Source organism: Tiliqua scincoides, chromosome 2 (assembly GCF_035046505.1).
Source record: "Tiliqua scincoides isolate rTilSci1 chromosome 2, rTilSci1.hap2, whole genome shotgun sequence".
NCBI classification, from domain to species: domain Eukaryota; kingdom Metazoa; phylum Chordata; class Lepidosauria; order Squamata; family Scincidae; genus Tiliqua; species Tiliqua scincoides.
In genome coordinates this window covers 196,214,297-196,229,892 of record NC_089822.1, presented here as the reverse complement: position 1 = coordinate 196,229,892, position 15,596 = coordinate 196,214,297, and the positions used below count along the sequence as shown (strand labels likewise).

General features: G+C 40.3%; 1 protein-coding gene across 2 annotated transcripts in view; it reads right to left on the bottom strand.

Moving 5' to 3' along the window:
* Positions 1 to 1,884: 1,884 nt before the first annotated feature.
* GALNT10 (polypeptide N-acetylgalactosaminyltransferase 10) overlaps positions 1,885 to 15,596 on the bottom strand; it is a 60,743-nt gene continuing 47,031 nt past the window's right edge. Inside the window, exons 8-12 of one of the 2 annotated variants that reach the window (XM_066614698.1) lie at positions 10,317 to 10,424; positions 8,689 to 8,910; positions 7,006 to 7,122; positions 4,579 to 4,731; positions 1,885 to 2,436 (exon numbers count right to left, since the gene is read on the bottom strand). In XM_066614698.1, coding sequence (XP_066470795.1) covers positions 2,269 to 2,436; positions 4,579 to 4,731; positions 7,006 to 7,122; positions 8,689 to 8,910; positions 10,317 to 10,424 — 768 coding nt within the window. In that variant the 3' untranslated portion in view covers positions 1,885 to 2,268. The remainder of the gene's footprint in view (positions 2,437 to 4,578; positions 4,732 to 7,005; positions 7,123 to 8,688; positions 8,911 to 10,316; positions 10,425 to 15,596) is intronic. The other variant, XM_066614699.1, reaches the window with a different exon arrangement.

Here is a 15,596-nt window from a genome sequence, read left to right as displayed (position 1 = left end):
AAACACAATTATTTGCAAACAATTATTTGGAAACTTCACAGGAAGTCAGGAGCAACTAAATTTCATGGAGTTACCTTAAGAGTTTGGCTAGTTTGTATATAGACTGAGTCCTTTAGGACAACTTTAGATGACAGTGAACTAAACAGACATGATACAGTTGATTCACCTAACTAGTGTTAGCTACAATATTATTTGTTACATAATTTTTGTAAGTGCAGTCTACTACTGAATATCAGGGACCAATTTAAACCAGCATTTGTAAGTACTATTCAATTCACTACATTGAACTTGCAGCTGTCTTAACAGGTGAGTTTCAGGTCCTGATTTCAACACCACATGGATCTCTTGCCCAACAGGTTGACATCACAAAGAGATGCCTTGGGATGTTTTGCTATAAATGTTCCTCTATTCCAGTACTGTAGTACTACTGAATGCCGCACAGTTATTCTAGCAGCAGATTGTCACAGCAGTATATCATACACTCTCTCTAGTTCATAATATGCAAACAGTGGATCTGAAAAGGCGATTACCCCACAACTGCAAAAATTTTATGATAGAGGAAACGCTGGAGAAACTTGTGCTGTTCGGCTTCCAATTATACATGATTAAATGGAACAATATTTTTGTTAAGAGGCTTACCTGCTGATATTTGTGTACAGGATTATTGCAAAGGTGATACATTTTGCTATTTTTTTTCAACCCCTTTAATATTTTGCTTGTTCAGAAGCCATACTACCTGTTCTATATTCAGTTATATTGAGATCAAATAAAAATCTTTCTTAATGAATAAGGACATGGCACCTAGATATGATTAAGTATTATAGAAGCTACAAATTGATACTCTGAACATGAAGGTGATTAGCAATGCTAGTCATTACATGGGCTTACGTACCATATATTTAGACTGCTAAAAACAAACTGGTTTTGTTAAGAACTTTCTTTGAAAAAATTCTGGACAGGCATTACTTGTTTTTGTAATGCTTACCCGAACTCACAGAAAAACTATGAATGTGGAATACACAAAATCAGGAGTTTGTATGAAGTTTATATTTTCTAGATTTTATTCACATTGTATAGTGCTGGAGTTTTAAAATGTTTGGATGTTTCTATGGGCTGCTGGGAGAAAGGAAAGTTGAAATGTTAGGGGGAAAACAGATGCAGAAGTCAAAGAGACAAGGAGCTCCACTGGGGACCTGTCCCTTAACCATCAATAGCAGGATTTGGAAAATCCAACATTGTGCTGAATCATTTTTCATTCTCACTACCTGTCATGCAACAGTATGACACATCTTCGTACCATCAAAATAAAGGACAGTGCAGTGTGAACTACCTCAATACCAGCACTGCCCTTAGAAGCACTGAGACAGGGTATGTGTAAGTGTTGTTAACACTCACCCTTGGTTGCGGTTTGGATTCTTGGACTTAGCTTGGGGAAGGTGAGTCAGAACTCCTGATAGTTGTGTTATCACTCCATGGAAAAAAATTATACTTTGCATGCTACTTTAATAACAGAGAGCCACTAGAATATGAAGAGAACACTGCCTTACAACAGCAGTTCTCAAACTTTCCTGGAATTAGAGAACCACTTTAAGTGTTTGCAGGAGTGAGGAATGGCAGTAATTTGATCTCCCAGATAGCAGTGCCACTGGGAACACAAGCTGTTTTCAACCTTATCTGTGTCCCTGCTGGGGTATGAGGAGCTCCACAGAGGTCTCTGCAGGGCTCCCTGCAGCTTGTAAAAAGTAAAAAAAGCTATTGTGACCCACTTCTGGGTTGCAACCACAAAACTGGAGATGGGTTGCGATAGCTGTTTTTACTTTTTACAAGCTGCAGGGATCCCTGCAGAGGGCTCTGCAGGGCTCTCCACACCCCAGGGAAAGAAGTAAGACTGAAAACAGCCCCTATGTCCCCAATGGCGGCATGATCCTGGAGATTACATCACTGCCTTCCCCCACCCCTTAAGTGGCCAAAGGCTGAGGTCCTCAGGCTGCAGCATCACAATGCCCCAGTTTGAGAACCTCATCCTTAGAAAATCAGGTTTCAAGATCTTATGGCAATGGAGATTCCTAGACTTCTGGCTTATGATATTCAACTATCCAAAAGGAAAAGATGCAGCATCATCAAAGTAAAGACTGGCCTGAAAGTCACACCTTCTCCTGAGATTCTCCCTTTTACCTTAGTGTTTTTTTAAAAAATTATTTTTTTTTAAAAATGTGTCATCTCCCCTGTAAAAACTAGAACTGTAGTATATACATATGTAGATAGTCTTTAAAGATCAATGTTCTTATTAAATTTTTCCAACACTGTTGAGTTTGTGTGTTCAAATACCCACTGCTGAGTTGGAGATGAAGGATTGCAAGTATTCATGAAGATTTTTCGGTCACTCTCGCTACAGTCCATGCAGCTGCCACTTACTGGATGGAAAAGGGTCTTGTCCTGAGGATAAGAATTAGAAGTTAACTTGCTAGACTGAAGGAAATGCCAGGGCAATCAGAAAATAGATGCAAGGAACAAGGTCTCTGCTATTCTATTACTTGCCACATTTCAACAGCCTTTTTTTTTTTTTTGCAAGTAATACTCCTCTTACGGTGTGCTTCAAAATTCTGACCACATTCATTGTGTACTGCAGTATTCTTCAACCAGTGGGTCAGAACCCCAATGCAGTCACAAAGCCTCTCTTGTGGGATCAAGGTAATATTTCAAAGCCTGTCCCATGACCACCTTTTCCCTCTTTCGTCCCCTAATCTATCTGGAAGATGGGGAAGGGGTGGGCACATCAGGTGCTGGGAGAGAGAGGAATTTTAGAAATGGGTTATGTCAGAATGCCAGATGAAAGGGAGGGCACCAGGATGAGGTCTCTTGTTATCTGGTGTGCTCCCTGGGGCATTTGGTGGGCCGCTGTGAGATACAGGAAGCTGGACTAGATGGGCCTATGGCCTGATCCAGTGGGGCTGTTCTTATGTTCTTATGAGAGGGTGGGATTGGCAGTGAGTCCCCAGTTTGTTTGTTTATTTCATTCATTCATTCCTCAAAAAAGAATGAAGACCACTGGTTTAGTGCTTTTGTAAGTTGCCTTGAACAACCAGTCTAAGTAAATAAATCTTCACCACTGAAATAAAACTGCTACTAATGAACATAGGCTTTACACTCCCAACATATTAGAGACACTAGTCCTCACTTGGAATCATGTTTCATCAAAGGAATGTACTGCTAACCCTAGTCTTGCATGCTTGTTTTCGAAGCAAACATTAAAATGCCTCACTCCAATCCAGCTGCATCTTCAGCTGAATTAAGAAAGCCAGAAATAATATCTCTTGGTCTAGGCTAGGGCTTCCTGATCAGACCAGGTGATTCCCTGGGGATGTGGTGCACTCAGTTCATTCATCCCTGCTTTTGGTTTCTGCACTCTTCCTCATGACACTTAAACTCAACTAGTTAAATGCTCTTTAACTAAATGCTCTTCATTAAGTGCTCTTCTTTTTGAATATTTTTGCCACATATGTAGCTCCCATGCCTCTGTTCCTTCTGAGCATTTAAAGAACAAACAGAGAGGCATCTAAATAATAATCCAAGTGTAATGATTTTTTTTTTTTTAAAAAGCAGTATGAACGTTGTTGTAGTTCATGGCCAGTCCAAGACATTTTGGTGCTGAGGAAAAGTAAAAAGATGGTGCCCCCTCATCCAACCAGAGCCAGATTAATTGGGACCCTGCAGTGGGTTCCCACAGCACTCTACCTCCCCCACTCCAATGAAACACTTTAGTAGTAGTTTTAAACTAGTATTGTTTCAGACAATTACACTGAGACGAAACTGAGATCTAAAATTCATAGGCAGTGAGGATAGCAAATAGGTGAAAAGGCTGGATGATAGCAACAGTATGATCTTGAAGAGTTAAATGCTGGAGGGGGAAGAAAAATTTGTTTTATTTAAAGATTTGGCAAGGAAAGAGCCAAGTAAATGGATGCTTCACCACTCCATTCCCTTTCTTTTCCCTCATGGGGTGACTTTAAAAGGACCATGTCACAAACAAGTGAGGTGAGTGAAGCGGAGCACTGCAATGTGTGCAGCAGTGATTTGCTTTTCTACTCACTCATTTCTTCCATGAGCAGTCCCTTGAGATTTAGAGTGACCATGCAAAGGCAGAAGCAAATTAAACAGGTAGGGATGCAGCTCAGTCCACAGTGAATTGGAGGGATGTGACAATGGCAAAGTCAGAGAGAAGGGCCCCCCAAATCCACAGCTCCCTCTATTCTGATGTAAGATGCATCTTTTTCTTCATGAATGGGCCAGGCCAGATGTCACTCCTATCATGGAACAACTGAGGATATTGTTTCATAGTACACAGGTTATTTTAGCCATTTCTGCTAGAAATATTACTATGCCCTGTGTTCCCCCCCCCCCCATGGCTAATAGCAAGTATGCTCTTAACAGTACTCCTTTTATTAATTCACAATGAGGCTTCCTCCTTTGCAGTTTGATGACCACAATAATAGAGTATAAAACATGATACGTTAAGCCTCTTCCACAGTGGGTCTAAAATGGATTCAAATGGTCCAAGTAACAAATGCATACACTCACTTTTCTGTACTTCCACAGCTGGTTTCCCTTCATTCCATGACAATCATAGAGAGTCACTGGGCTGTTGTGGGAAATGGCATCAAAACAGAATTTCTTCGTGTGCTGAGGGTCTCCTGGACGGATATCTTCTCGCCAACTGAATGTGAACACCTGCTATGACAGACACTGAATTCTCAGTAAAAGAGGGGACAAAACTTCAAAAAACTTCATTCTCCTCTGTCTACCCCCCTCTTTCACACAGTTGCTCCATGTGAAGAACCACCATGACATCCTCAAGATAGGGCAGGAAACCAAGTCAGGAGCTAAACTTTAAAAAGCTGCCACCATGGTCTCATATATAGGTTACAGAAGTAAGCATATCAATTCCTGTGAATGGTTTTATGATCAGTTACAAAATACTTGCAGATCTGAGTTATTTGTTGATTAACTCCAAGGTCATACTCTGTAGTGGAGAATCATAGGAGAAGCATATTGGTCTAGTATTCAGGAGAAGTAAACTCTTAGTACATCACCAGGCAGAGAATTAAGCAAAGGAATTGATCCTTCATTGGGGTGGTGAATTACAGATGGGAAGAGAGAAGGAAGCTAAGCCAGTGACAAAGAGAGTATGAGAGAAGAAGTACAATGCCAGAGCTGACAACTGCATTGAATAAGAAAAATCCAAATGACACATTGCATATAGCAGTGGCTGTTTTCTTGGGTAAAGAACAGAAAGATACGAGACAAATTTATAGTTTTACATCAGCATTTCTCTAAGGAGAAGCTTACTGACTCCACGAATGGAAGTCAGGAAGAATAGGTGAAATCTTTGTGGGGTGGAATATTCCACATAGAATGATGCATGAAACAAAGCGAAGAGGCAAGAGATTATCTGCAACAAGAGGCAGTCTGTAACAAGGGGCTGTTGGAAGCTTTCTATGCACACATTCACTTGAAGGATAGCAGGAAAAACTCCGGTTCAAGTGGTACCGTATTTTTCGCTCCATAAGACGCACTTCCCCCCCCCCAAAAAAAAGTGGGGGGAGAAGTGTGTGCGTCTTATGGAGCGAATACTGCAAAGCTGCAGGCATTCTCAGGGCAGCAGAGCCTCCTTGGCAGATGCTTCTGCCCCTGACCAGGGTCCTGCCTGCTTGCTCAATGGTAATGCAAATGCAAATTGTAATGCAAATGCAGGCGCTCAATGGTAATGCAAATGTAATGCTTAGTGACAATGCACTTGCAGAAAAATACTACAGTACCTCATTCTACCAGTGCAAGGATGATAAAGCAGAAAAGGCTAGCATATAAAATTCCTTTTAAACTAGAGGTAGTAAAATATGCTAAGGAGCATGGAAACAGAGCAGCGGAGAGACATTTTATTACACTATTTGGTTCAGAATATTTTTTTCCTGTTTTCCTCCTCTAAAAACTAGGTGCGTCTTATGGTCAGGTGTGTCTTATAGAGTGAAAAATACGGTATATACTGGGTTAGTAATAGGAAGACTTAACAATATAGCATGTTCAGGATAAAAGTCACTGGGTATGCTGCCACTGTTAGCTTAAATAAAAAGCAGAGAAAATTGGTCTCTCTTTATGGAGAATTAGATAAAAGAAGCTATTTCAATATTCACATTATGTTAAACAATGGAACATGAGATTAATTGATATGGCCAAGGCTTGTTTTGTTAGACTGGGTTTTAAAGGAGATTGATTTAATTTCCAGGCATCCAAATCGATATGCAACAGCCTGTCTTTTTATCAAACAGATTCCTAGTGCAACAAAAATTATGTAGTTCTTTCCAGCAAATATTGTGTTTTTGTTTCTGAACTTCCTTTCAATGGTATGCTAAAATAACATTTTCATCTGAAAATAAAGCTGACACTTCTGGAACCTTATGCATCAAGAGGATAGAAATACTGCCCGACCAGATTCATCTCTCTCCAGCATCTACTAAGATGTTAGTCATGCAAAAACAAGGCACTGAATGCGCTGACAGATCCATTAATATAATCTGCTATCATTTGTTTCGGATGGTGCTTGGACATGAATCTTTCTATGTTTGGTATAGCTTCTCTGGTTTATTTTTAACATTCCTCCCTGTAGTTTTCTCAATTGTTCACTGCAAGATTTAGCTCCCAGTAATAATTATTTTTATACCACTTTTCTGCCAAAGCACTCAAGGCAGTTTATAATTTAAAGTAACTCTCTCCTTTACGCACAGTATGTTGTCATACTACACCAGGAACATCAATCTGAATACATACAGCATCTGTTCTGGCCGTTTGGCCAGAACAGATTACATTTCAGTTCCCTCACAAAGTCCCTCTGATTAGTATCACATCACTGAAGCCATTATAGTATTTAGTAGCTTCTATTTGTGTAAAACATCTGTTTTTGCTATTCTACTGCTAAAACAATAATCAGTTCATTCTTAAAAATGCAAATACCTGCACGTTATTCCAGGCTGCTTCTCCTCTTCCTGTCACACAGGGTTCAACTCTTAGTGGTGAACCTAGGGCTCCATGTTTGGTATCTGCACAGAGACCAGTCCCTACATTACGGATCTGCAAGAATAAATTGCTAATTAGTTCTGCAGCTACCTTTTAGGCTTTCTGACAGCCAAAGAAACAGACACACATAAGTGGCTATCACTGAACACAAGCTGGCATTAACAGAGACCAAAAGGTGCTGTGCCTTTTTAAAATAAAGGCACTGTAACTGTCACAAGAGAAAAGGAATGCTCAAGGGTTGAGTTGTCAAGAATATGGAATCCAGAACATGCTGCTCTGAGTGGTTTTTAACATTAGTATGTTGAGCACGTGGGCTTGAGAGTCATTTAACAAATAGTTTCACTGAAGAAATGTAAGCTTGTATCTATGGTCATCCTTAGAATGAGGTGCTTTTGTTGTTATTTTCTTTAAAAAGATGGTCAAACCTTTACTATCATGTTTTTATTTTTGAGGGAACTTGGCAGTAGACTGAAAAAAGCCAAACCTTAAGTAGTATGCACCAGGAGTTCAGCATGTACGGCTCCTTAGAGTTTAACAGTAAGACTGAACTACTATGGGGTTCCAAGGTATACCAAAAGTCAATGGCATAGCTAGGTCATTTGATACCTAAGGCCCATACAACGAATTATTTTTTTCACATCTTTATACCACCCTTCCTCTAAGGAGCTCAGGGTGGCGTGCATGGTTTCTCCCTTTTTTTTGTCCTCACAACAACCCTATGAGGTAGGTGAGGCTGAGAGATAGTAATAGTCATGACATGAAATGAACAATAATAATGGCCAAAAAATAAGTGCAGTTAATATTTCCCCACAAGCAATGGATGAACGTCAGTGCCCTCCCCTGCACATAGTACTCAGTGACATACTGCCCCTGCAGTTCAGTGTAGCCACCATGGTTAATAACCACTGATAGACTATAGTCCACCATGAATGTTTAGAATCCACTTTAAAAGTCATCCAAGCCAGTGACTTGTAACACCACCCAACCTTCCCACCAGTGGCATCACTAGGGTTGGTGTCACCTGCTCTGGTAACTCATGGTGTCACCCCCAATATATTTATTTTACTATAGAACAATACAAGTCACCCAACCAACCACTAACCAACAATGAGGGGATTGCCCTGATTACTAGTATTGCTAGTGACTTGTTCTCTATTTCTAAGGCCTAGGCCAGGACTGGCAAGATTTCTATATTTAAGACCATTTACATTACAATCTCCACTTTATTAAGAGCTATGAAATGCCTTTTCATGTCACTTCTCCCTAACAAGGCAGAAGTACAGTGTTTAGCTGCATACAGGAGCTATTTGCTATTCCACGTGTGGTAACTTATTTGGTAATTTGTGGTAACGTGTGGTAACTTTGAACAACAGAAACAATGGAACTGGGGGGCTGTGTGATATTGCAGACTGACATTTTCAGTCATATACATCCTCGCTTAGTTCCTGTAAGCACCCCTGCATATTCATGGGTAAATTAAACCAAATGTGTCACACTGGGTGATGAGCGCAACAGGTCCTGGAAATCGTTACGTTAGATCCGCAACCCTACAGCATGGCATGATTTAATGAAACTTCTAAATTTTATAATGATATAACTGAGTTTCTTGAACGAACCAACCTCTCCCCAGGCAGCTGCTGGAGGCTCTACTGGTGGGTAAAACTTTGGCAAGTCCCAAGCAACTTCACTCATGAACCACTTGAAGCTTTTGCAGTTAAGATTACTCCGAAGTTCTTTTTGAGCAGTTACATCCCCTGCAGAGAGATGCCGGTATTCAGGTCTTCTCTGATATATGTACTCTGCATATTCATCCATCCACACTTCAGCTACACGCTTTAAGTTCTATAAAGGATACCAATATTTATGGAAGAAACAAGTGAAAAGAAAGTAGATTCATGAGCTGAATTTGCAATAGGCATAAATGTTAAGATCGCAAAGATTTTCACTTGAGTGCCACCTTACTTATGAGCAAGTGAAATCTCTACTATTCTACTCTTGGTGCATGAAAATAATAGACAAAGTAATCATATGAAGTTTAAAATAAGATTTCTAATAAGAATAGAAATACTATGTAGATAAAAACAAAGAATTATGCGGTACCTTTAAGGACTAACACTTATATGTTATGCATATTTATCAACTTAGTTTATATGTTTATAATGGCACAATCTTTTATAGGTCAGAGTCTACTTAGGCTTTGTCCTATGAACATTTATGCTGCACTAAACCTTTAGATGGTACAGGACTCTTAGTTCTGCTTCAACAGCCTAGCATGGTTATCCCCCCAACATTTATCATGTACTTGTACAGTCTGTTAATACAGTAAACATTCAAAGTCAAACTTGTTATAGCTGACAAATGAATTTTCCAGAAATCAGGGTGAGCGCCTGACTAACTTCTATTTTCCCAGCTGCGGAGCCTAGAACAGGCAAGAGAATCTAGCTCATATATGATAAGGGAAGTAGTCATTATGTGCCTACTATAGACATTCTGAGAACAGTTACAGGTAAGCAACTCCCACATGGAGAGGTAAGCATGAAGGGCTAATCTTCATAATAAATTCTAGAGGAGATTTCATCTCATTGCATCATCTGATTGGGTGCACATCCCAACACACAGCACAAGACCAAGTTGGAAAACTGGAAATTCAGACAAAGGAAGTCAGGCCAACAGCACCAAATGCACTGATGGGGAAAACTGTCATAAAGTCAGACATAATTTAGGTAAGTGTGAGGTAAGGAAAAGCTTAACTTTGAAGTAGTCAGTTTTTTGTTATTCTGCTACTGTCTTTTCCCACTAGAGGGAGCACTGATCCATTAAAAAGTTCAGATTAAAAAGTCTTTATTAAGTGAAGGAGCTAATAATGGTTTTCTGCATAGTAGCATCTGTTCCTAATGTGCACTTATACTATCAATCATCCTGAAAGCTACTAGCTTCTTCCTTCTACATGTGAAAGTGAAAATTCAGTAACAATAAGAGCATTCATTGGGATTTTCAAGCTTTGCAACTGACCCAAATGGAACATCTAGCTTCAAAAATCCTGGCAATTATACAAAGATTTAGTCACCTTTTTGTTTTTAACAGAAGGGATGAAGTTTACACAGTAATGCAAGAAAGGCTTGTCACACCAGCAGGTAACCCCTTTTAGCACAGTGGAAGCTATGAAAGGATGAAATCGTTCTAGAAGATTTCATTCTTTACATTCTGTGAATAAGTTTAACAAGAAGTGTTATAAAAAGGGCTCTTACCCTTGCCAGACTAACTCCTGTTGGAACTTTGTAAGGGACATATTTCCTGTAGATATGGCCTACTCGAGAACAAGGAATGTCTTCCATGCGACCACCACACATCCATACCTGTAGAGTGGCAGTGAGAATAGGGACAATAAGACTTTACTGAATATAATGGAAATCAAACTTTTCAATTCAGAAGCTAATACAAACTTTGTTCTCCAATGACCTAGTATCTTTACCATAAATGTATTCCAATCTCGGCTGCACTTTCAGACTTGGCTGTTTACTTTCATAGTTGCAGTTACCTGAAATGGTCTATATTATCAACCTGTCAAGAATATTGTCAGATCCAACTTGTAGGAGGAACCTAGAAAGTAGCATGCAACATGAAGAGGCAAACACAGGGTACAGTGCTGCCTTCTTTTTTTAATGCAAATTTACTAGAAGAGGAATATTTTTGTAGATTTACTATAAACTAATCAGGAAACAAATCTAGACAGTTATCTGGGGATCAGCAACTTTGCAAACCTGAAGCCAATGTGCCCTTTCAGCACTAAAGGCACAGAAATATGTGGTATGCTGCCGCAGATCTGCAATTAGCAACAGTCCATAACAGATTAAAATCTTTATTTCATATAAAAAATGAGCACCAATTAACTTGAAGAATTATGACCCAATTAATGTCCAAGTGAAGCCAAGAAATTTATTCTCCCTACAAGACAGATTGTATCTGTGCCAACAGGCTATAAGAACCTTCTTTCATACCTAGATTAAATATGGATATAATTTTTGTCAGTATGAATGTAGAGCTACTGTTGAGTTCATGCATTCCAGTAGGCTTAAAAATAAATTTAAGTGCTTTGACCAATAATAGCATACTTAATCTGTTTTTAGAGTACCATGTCCATTTTTAAATAGACTTAAATGTCTGGCCATGTTTGTTAAGGTAAACATTTAAATGATCCAACAAAGAATACATTATTGTTGGTCAAGTTTCACTTTTCTGGCTCTTATTCTGTACAAGAAATTCCATGTTGAACCAATCTTTATTTACCAGATATGAATTTAAGCATTTCAATTACGGTTCGTGGGAAAGCATGTGCTAACCACTGGTTTTGAGAGGTTATAGCACTTTTGAGCAGCTTCAGAAAGAGACAAAATTTCATTAAAATACATAACAGAGGAAGAGCTTCTGGACAAGGTTGCAAAATGCAATTTTGATCATTTCTTTCCATTGACCTATTTATACCAGTCTGACTAGGTTCCAGTGAAAACTTGTCTTCTTATACTGAATCACAGATAAACTCTTCATTTTGGAAATTTGCTAGCACCAGGGCCAGCCCATCCATTAGGTAAGGCGATGCAGGTGGCATCAGCAGCAGATTGCAGGGGGCAAGAAAATGGAAGGTTGGGGTGCCCTTCACGCTGTCTGACACCGCCACCATCACCGCTGCTTTCATCAAGCCACACAGATCCGATTTCCATCCACTAAAGTCAAGCATGAAGACCCACCTCTTTACTGAGCTCCTTGTGCAGTTTCTTCAGATATGCAAGTGCAGGAGTTCTGGTTAGATTTAAAAGATCTGCATGAACAAAGGAACTCCTTCATTAGTACGGTTGAAGTCTAAATTGAATGTGGAAGTCCTGCACTTCATCAACTAAGAAACCTTGTGTCAGATGCAGTAAGCAGCTGCCATTATCATTTTTTTTAATAAAGGCAGAATTGGAAAACAATCTGGGTCATCATCTGGGGGGGCCCTTTTGACTGTGCCGCCACCAAGAGAGGTGAGAGGGGTGGCGGCCAGGAAGAAGGGCTTCTCGGTGGTGGCCCCTGAACTCTGGAATACCCTTCCCTTAGAATTGAGAACTGCTCCCTCTTTGTTAATATTTTGGCGTGGACTGAAAACCTTTTTATTTCAAAAAGCTTTTAATTGCTGACAGGCTGGCTGGCTTTCTTTCTCTTTTTTCCCTTTTATGTTAGGGCTTGTTTTAGATTTTTTAATTATATGCAACTGTTTTTAATTATTGTTTTTAATTGTTATTTTTGTATTTTTAATTGTTGTAAGCCGCCTTGTGTGCCCATGGGGCAAAAAGGCAGGATATAAATTAATAAAATAAATAAATAATAATAATGTCACCACTGGTTAGCACCGTTTTATCCGGTGTTTGATTGGGTCCAACAAAGGTTGCCTTACAGTAAACAATTTTTTTTAAACTATTTGAATGACAATTGTGTTGTACAGAAAAACAAATTGCTCAGAAACAGTTAAAGATCAGCAGTATTGTAAAGCAAGAAGGGAACATTTCTCAAACTGTGCAAAACATAATGCTCCAATCATATCACACACTGATTTGATGAAAAGCTTTTCATGTTAAACTGCTACAAGCCATTACAGCTAGGGCTATTCTTTGTATCATTAAGGTTGCAATTCTATGTAGGTGTGGTAGGATGAAGTCTCACGGAACACAATGGGACTTACTTTTGAGTAGACATGCCTAGGACTGGACTGCTAGCATTACAGATTTATAGGAACATAAGAACAGCCCCACTGGATCAGGCCATAAGCCCATCTAGTCCAGCTTCCTGTATCTCACAGCAGCCCACCAAATGCCCCAGGGAGCACACCAGAGAAGATGATTTACAATCATCACAATTACAAATACAAGGCAGACAAATGTAGTCTGTCTTCCTCCTTCCACATAGTCATTTACACTCCTTAACAATTGATCTGAGGCAACAATGATCTAAAAGAATGATAAAAGGAATGAGCTTATTGAACATTACAATCACTCTTGTGATTAGGAAAGTAGGCAGATTGACATAAGCAAGCATAAGAAGAGCAGGAAGAGGAGAATGAGAACCCATGGAAAATGCTATCTATCTGGGGGAAACCATGCCTGCCCACATTCCCAGAATATGACTTTGGCGAAGTGTGGTCAATGGCGAAGTGTGGTCTGCAGCCTCAGAGCCCAATCCTACTGTAGGATTGCATGTCTACTCAGAAGTAAGTTCACTGTAGTCAGTGGGGCTTACTCCCAGGAAAGTGAGGGAAGGATTGCAGCCAGAGAGCCCACTTCTATGCATGTCTACTCAGGAGTCAGTCAGCCTGCCCCCCCATGAACTAGCAGCAGCAGCAGCAGCTGGCCATCCGGGCAGAGATCCAGTGCTTAGATCTGGGAGCTCCTCAGTCGCTCTAGGTCTCTCTGTCCTGCACACATTCACTAGCTGCCTGGGGGCTTCATCCCCACAAATTGGGCATCAGGTGGAAGCTTCAGGCTGCAGTCCTGTCCACACTTGCCTGGGAGTAAGCCCCACTGACTATAATGGGGCATACTTCTGAGTAGACAAGCATAGGCTTGAGCACCGAGGCTGCAGTCCTGTCCACACTTGCCTGGGAGTAAGCCCCACTGACTATAATGGGGCATACTTCTGAGCAAACAGGCATAGGCTTGAGCACTGAGGCTGCAGTCCTGTCCACACTTGCATGGGAGTAAGCCCCACTGACTATAATGGGGCTTACTTTTGAGTAGACAGGCCCTGAGAGTCCAATCCTACCCAACCTTCCAGCACCAGTGCATCCCAAGGTGATGGACCAAATGTTCCCATACATTAAGGAGGCTTCTGTGACTGCCCCCCTCCCACTACAGGAAGTAGTGCATACTTCGTTGGCACAGCAGCAGCAGCACTGGAAAATTGGATAGGATTGGGCCCCAAGTCTGTAGTTGTCCTCATTCCACCCCCACCTCTCTTTCACTTGGGCGTGAATCTGGTGCAGGCTTTCTCAGAAGTAAGCCTTTTTTCAATGTAAACTGAATTCTGAGTGAAGTGTCACAGGATCACTCTGCACATTCCCTGTTCAGTTGTGCCTGCTGCCCTATTCCTTTGCTGTTGTATTTATACAGGGGGTGGTAATAAGTATTAATAAGTATTTATGCAGCACTTCAAAAATGCTGCCCTGGCATTGTCTTGTCCATACCTGTAGTAACTCTCAGGTAGGTCAGCATTATTATCCTCCTGTTGCAGATAGTTGACGTCTCTTAGCCACTACACTACACTTGCTAAGGTTCATTTCTCCCTAGTGAGTGGAAATGCCCTTCTTATTCAGTGTAACTTTGGTAACTTCCTTATGTTTAACCTTGTCTAATTGGATCCTGGGCAATCCAGTCATCTTTTAAAGTAGGGGAGAGCAACTGTGTACCCTCTTTACCTGCGTGAAACACTTGAGAAGATAGAAGGGATGACAAAGGACAGCACAGTTAGTTCTGAAAATGAAATCCTTAAAGTGTGGAATTCTCTGCCAAATAATTTTAAGTCAATGAAAGCACTTGGAATTGCTTTGCTTGGATCATCTTATGCTTGTGAGCAACTGTTTTCAGCTTTGAATGATATCAAATCTGACACCAGAAACAGACTAACAGAACACCTGAGTGGTGCTGCATATGTTGCTCTCAAACGTACAAAGTATGATCCAAGGTTAGACAAATTATCAGCATACATACAACAGCAAAAATCACATTAATGGTTCAAAAGCAGGCCAAATGCAAACTTTGACCTTTCAATAAAAAGTTGTATCATTGAAAGCTCTGTTATTGTGTTTTTCTTTAAAGACAAAAGATGTTAATGTATGAGTTATTTTTTTCTAAACTAAAACCTCAGTATTCAGGTTAAATTGCCATGTTGGCACTTTGCAATACATAAGTGGGTTTTGGGTTGAAGTTTGGGCACTCGGTCTCTAAAAGGTTCGCCATCACTGTTCTAGGCTGACCAGAGATTAGTGTGTGATAGAAGGATGTTTCTTGAACACAGCTTAGTCAACACAACTGGGCTCAGGGACAGACGAGCCATCACTGAGCCTAAAAATTCTCTCCTGAACAGCTATGGGGGCGCCTAAAGGAAGATGACCTCTCCCTCTGTGTCCCTTCTCTTTGCCAGTAAGAGGCCTTTCCAGCTGGGAATGCATGAGTGAAAAGAGTCTGAGTCTTGTCATGCCCTTCGAAGCAGTAATGGAGGAATGGGATTTCCACCATGAATTTTGTAGGGGAAATGCAAACATTTCTAATCTTTTTGTTGGAGTTCTCTCTGCAGAGAAGCCAAGATTGTTGACCTAAATAGGTTTAGCTTAGAGGCCAGCATTAGACATATGATAAACCAATGTGCAAAAGCCTCAAAATTTAATACAGAACCAGTGGTAACTGACTGACTTGGCATATAAGAAAGACCAATTCTTATCTCAGAGATTACTGATAACACTTTCCATTAAAAAAATTACATTTCATCACACAAAATACCTATGC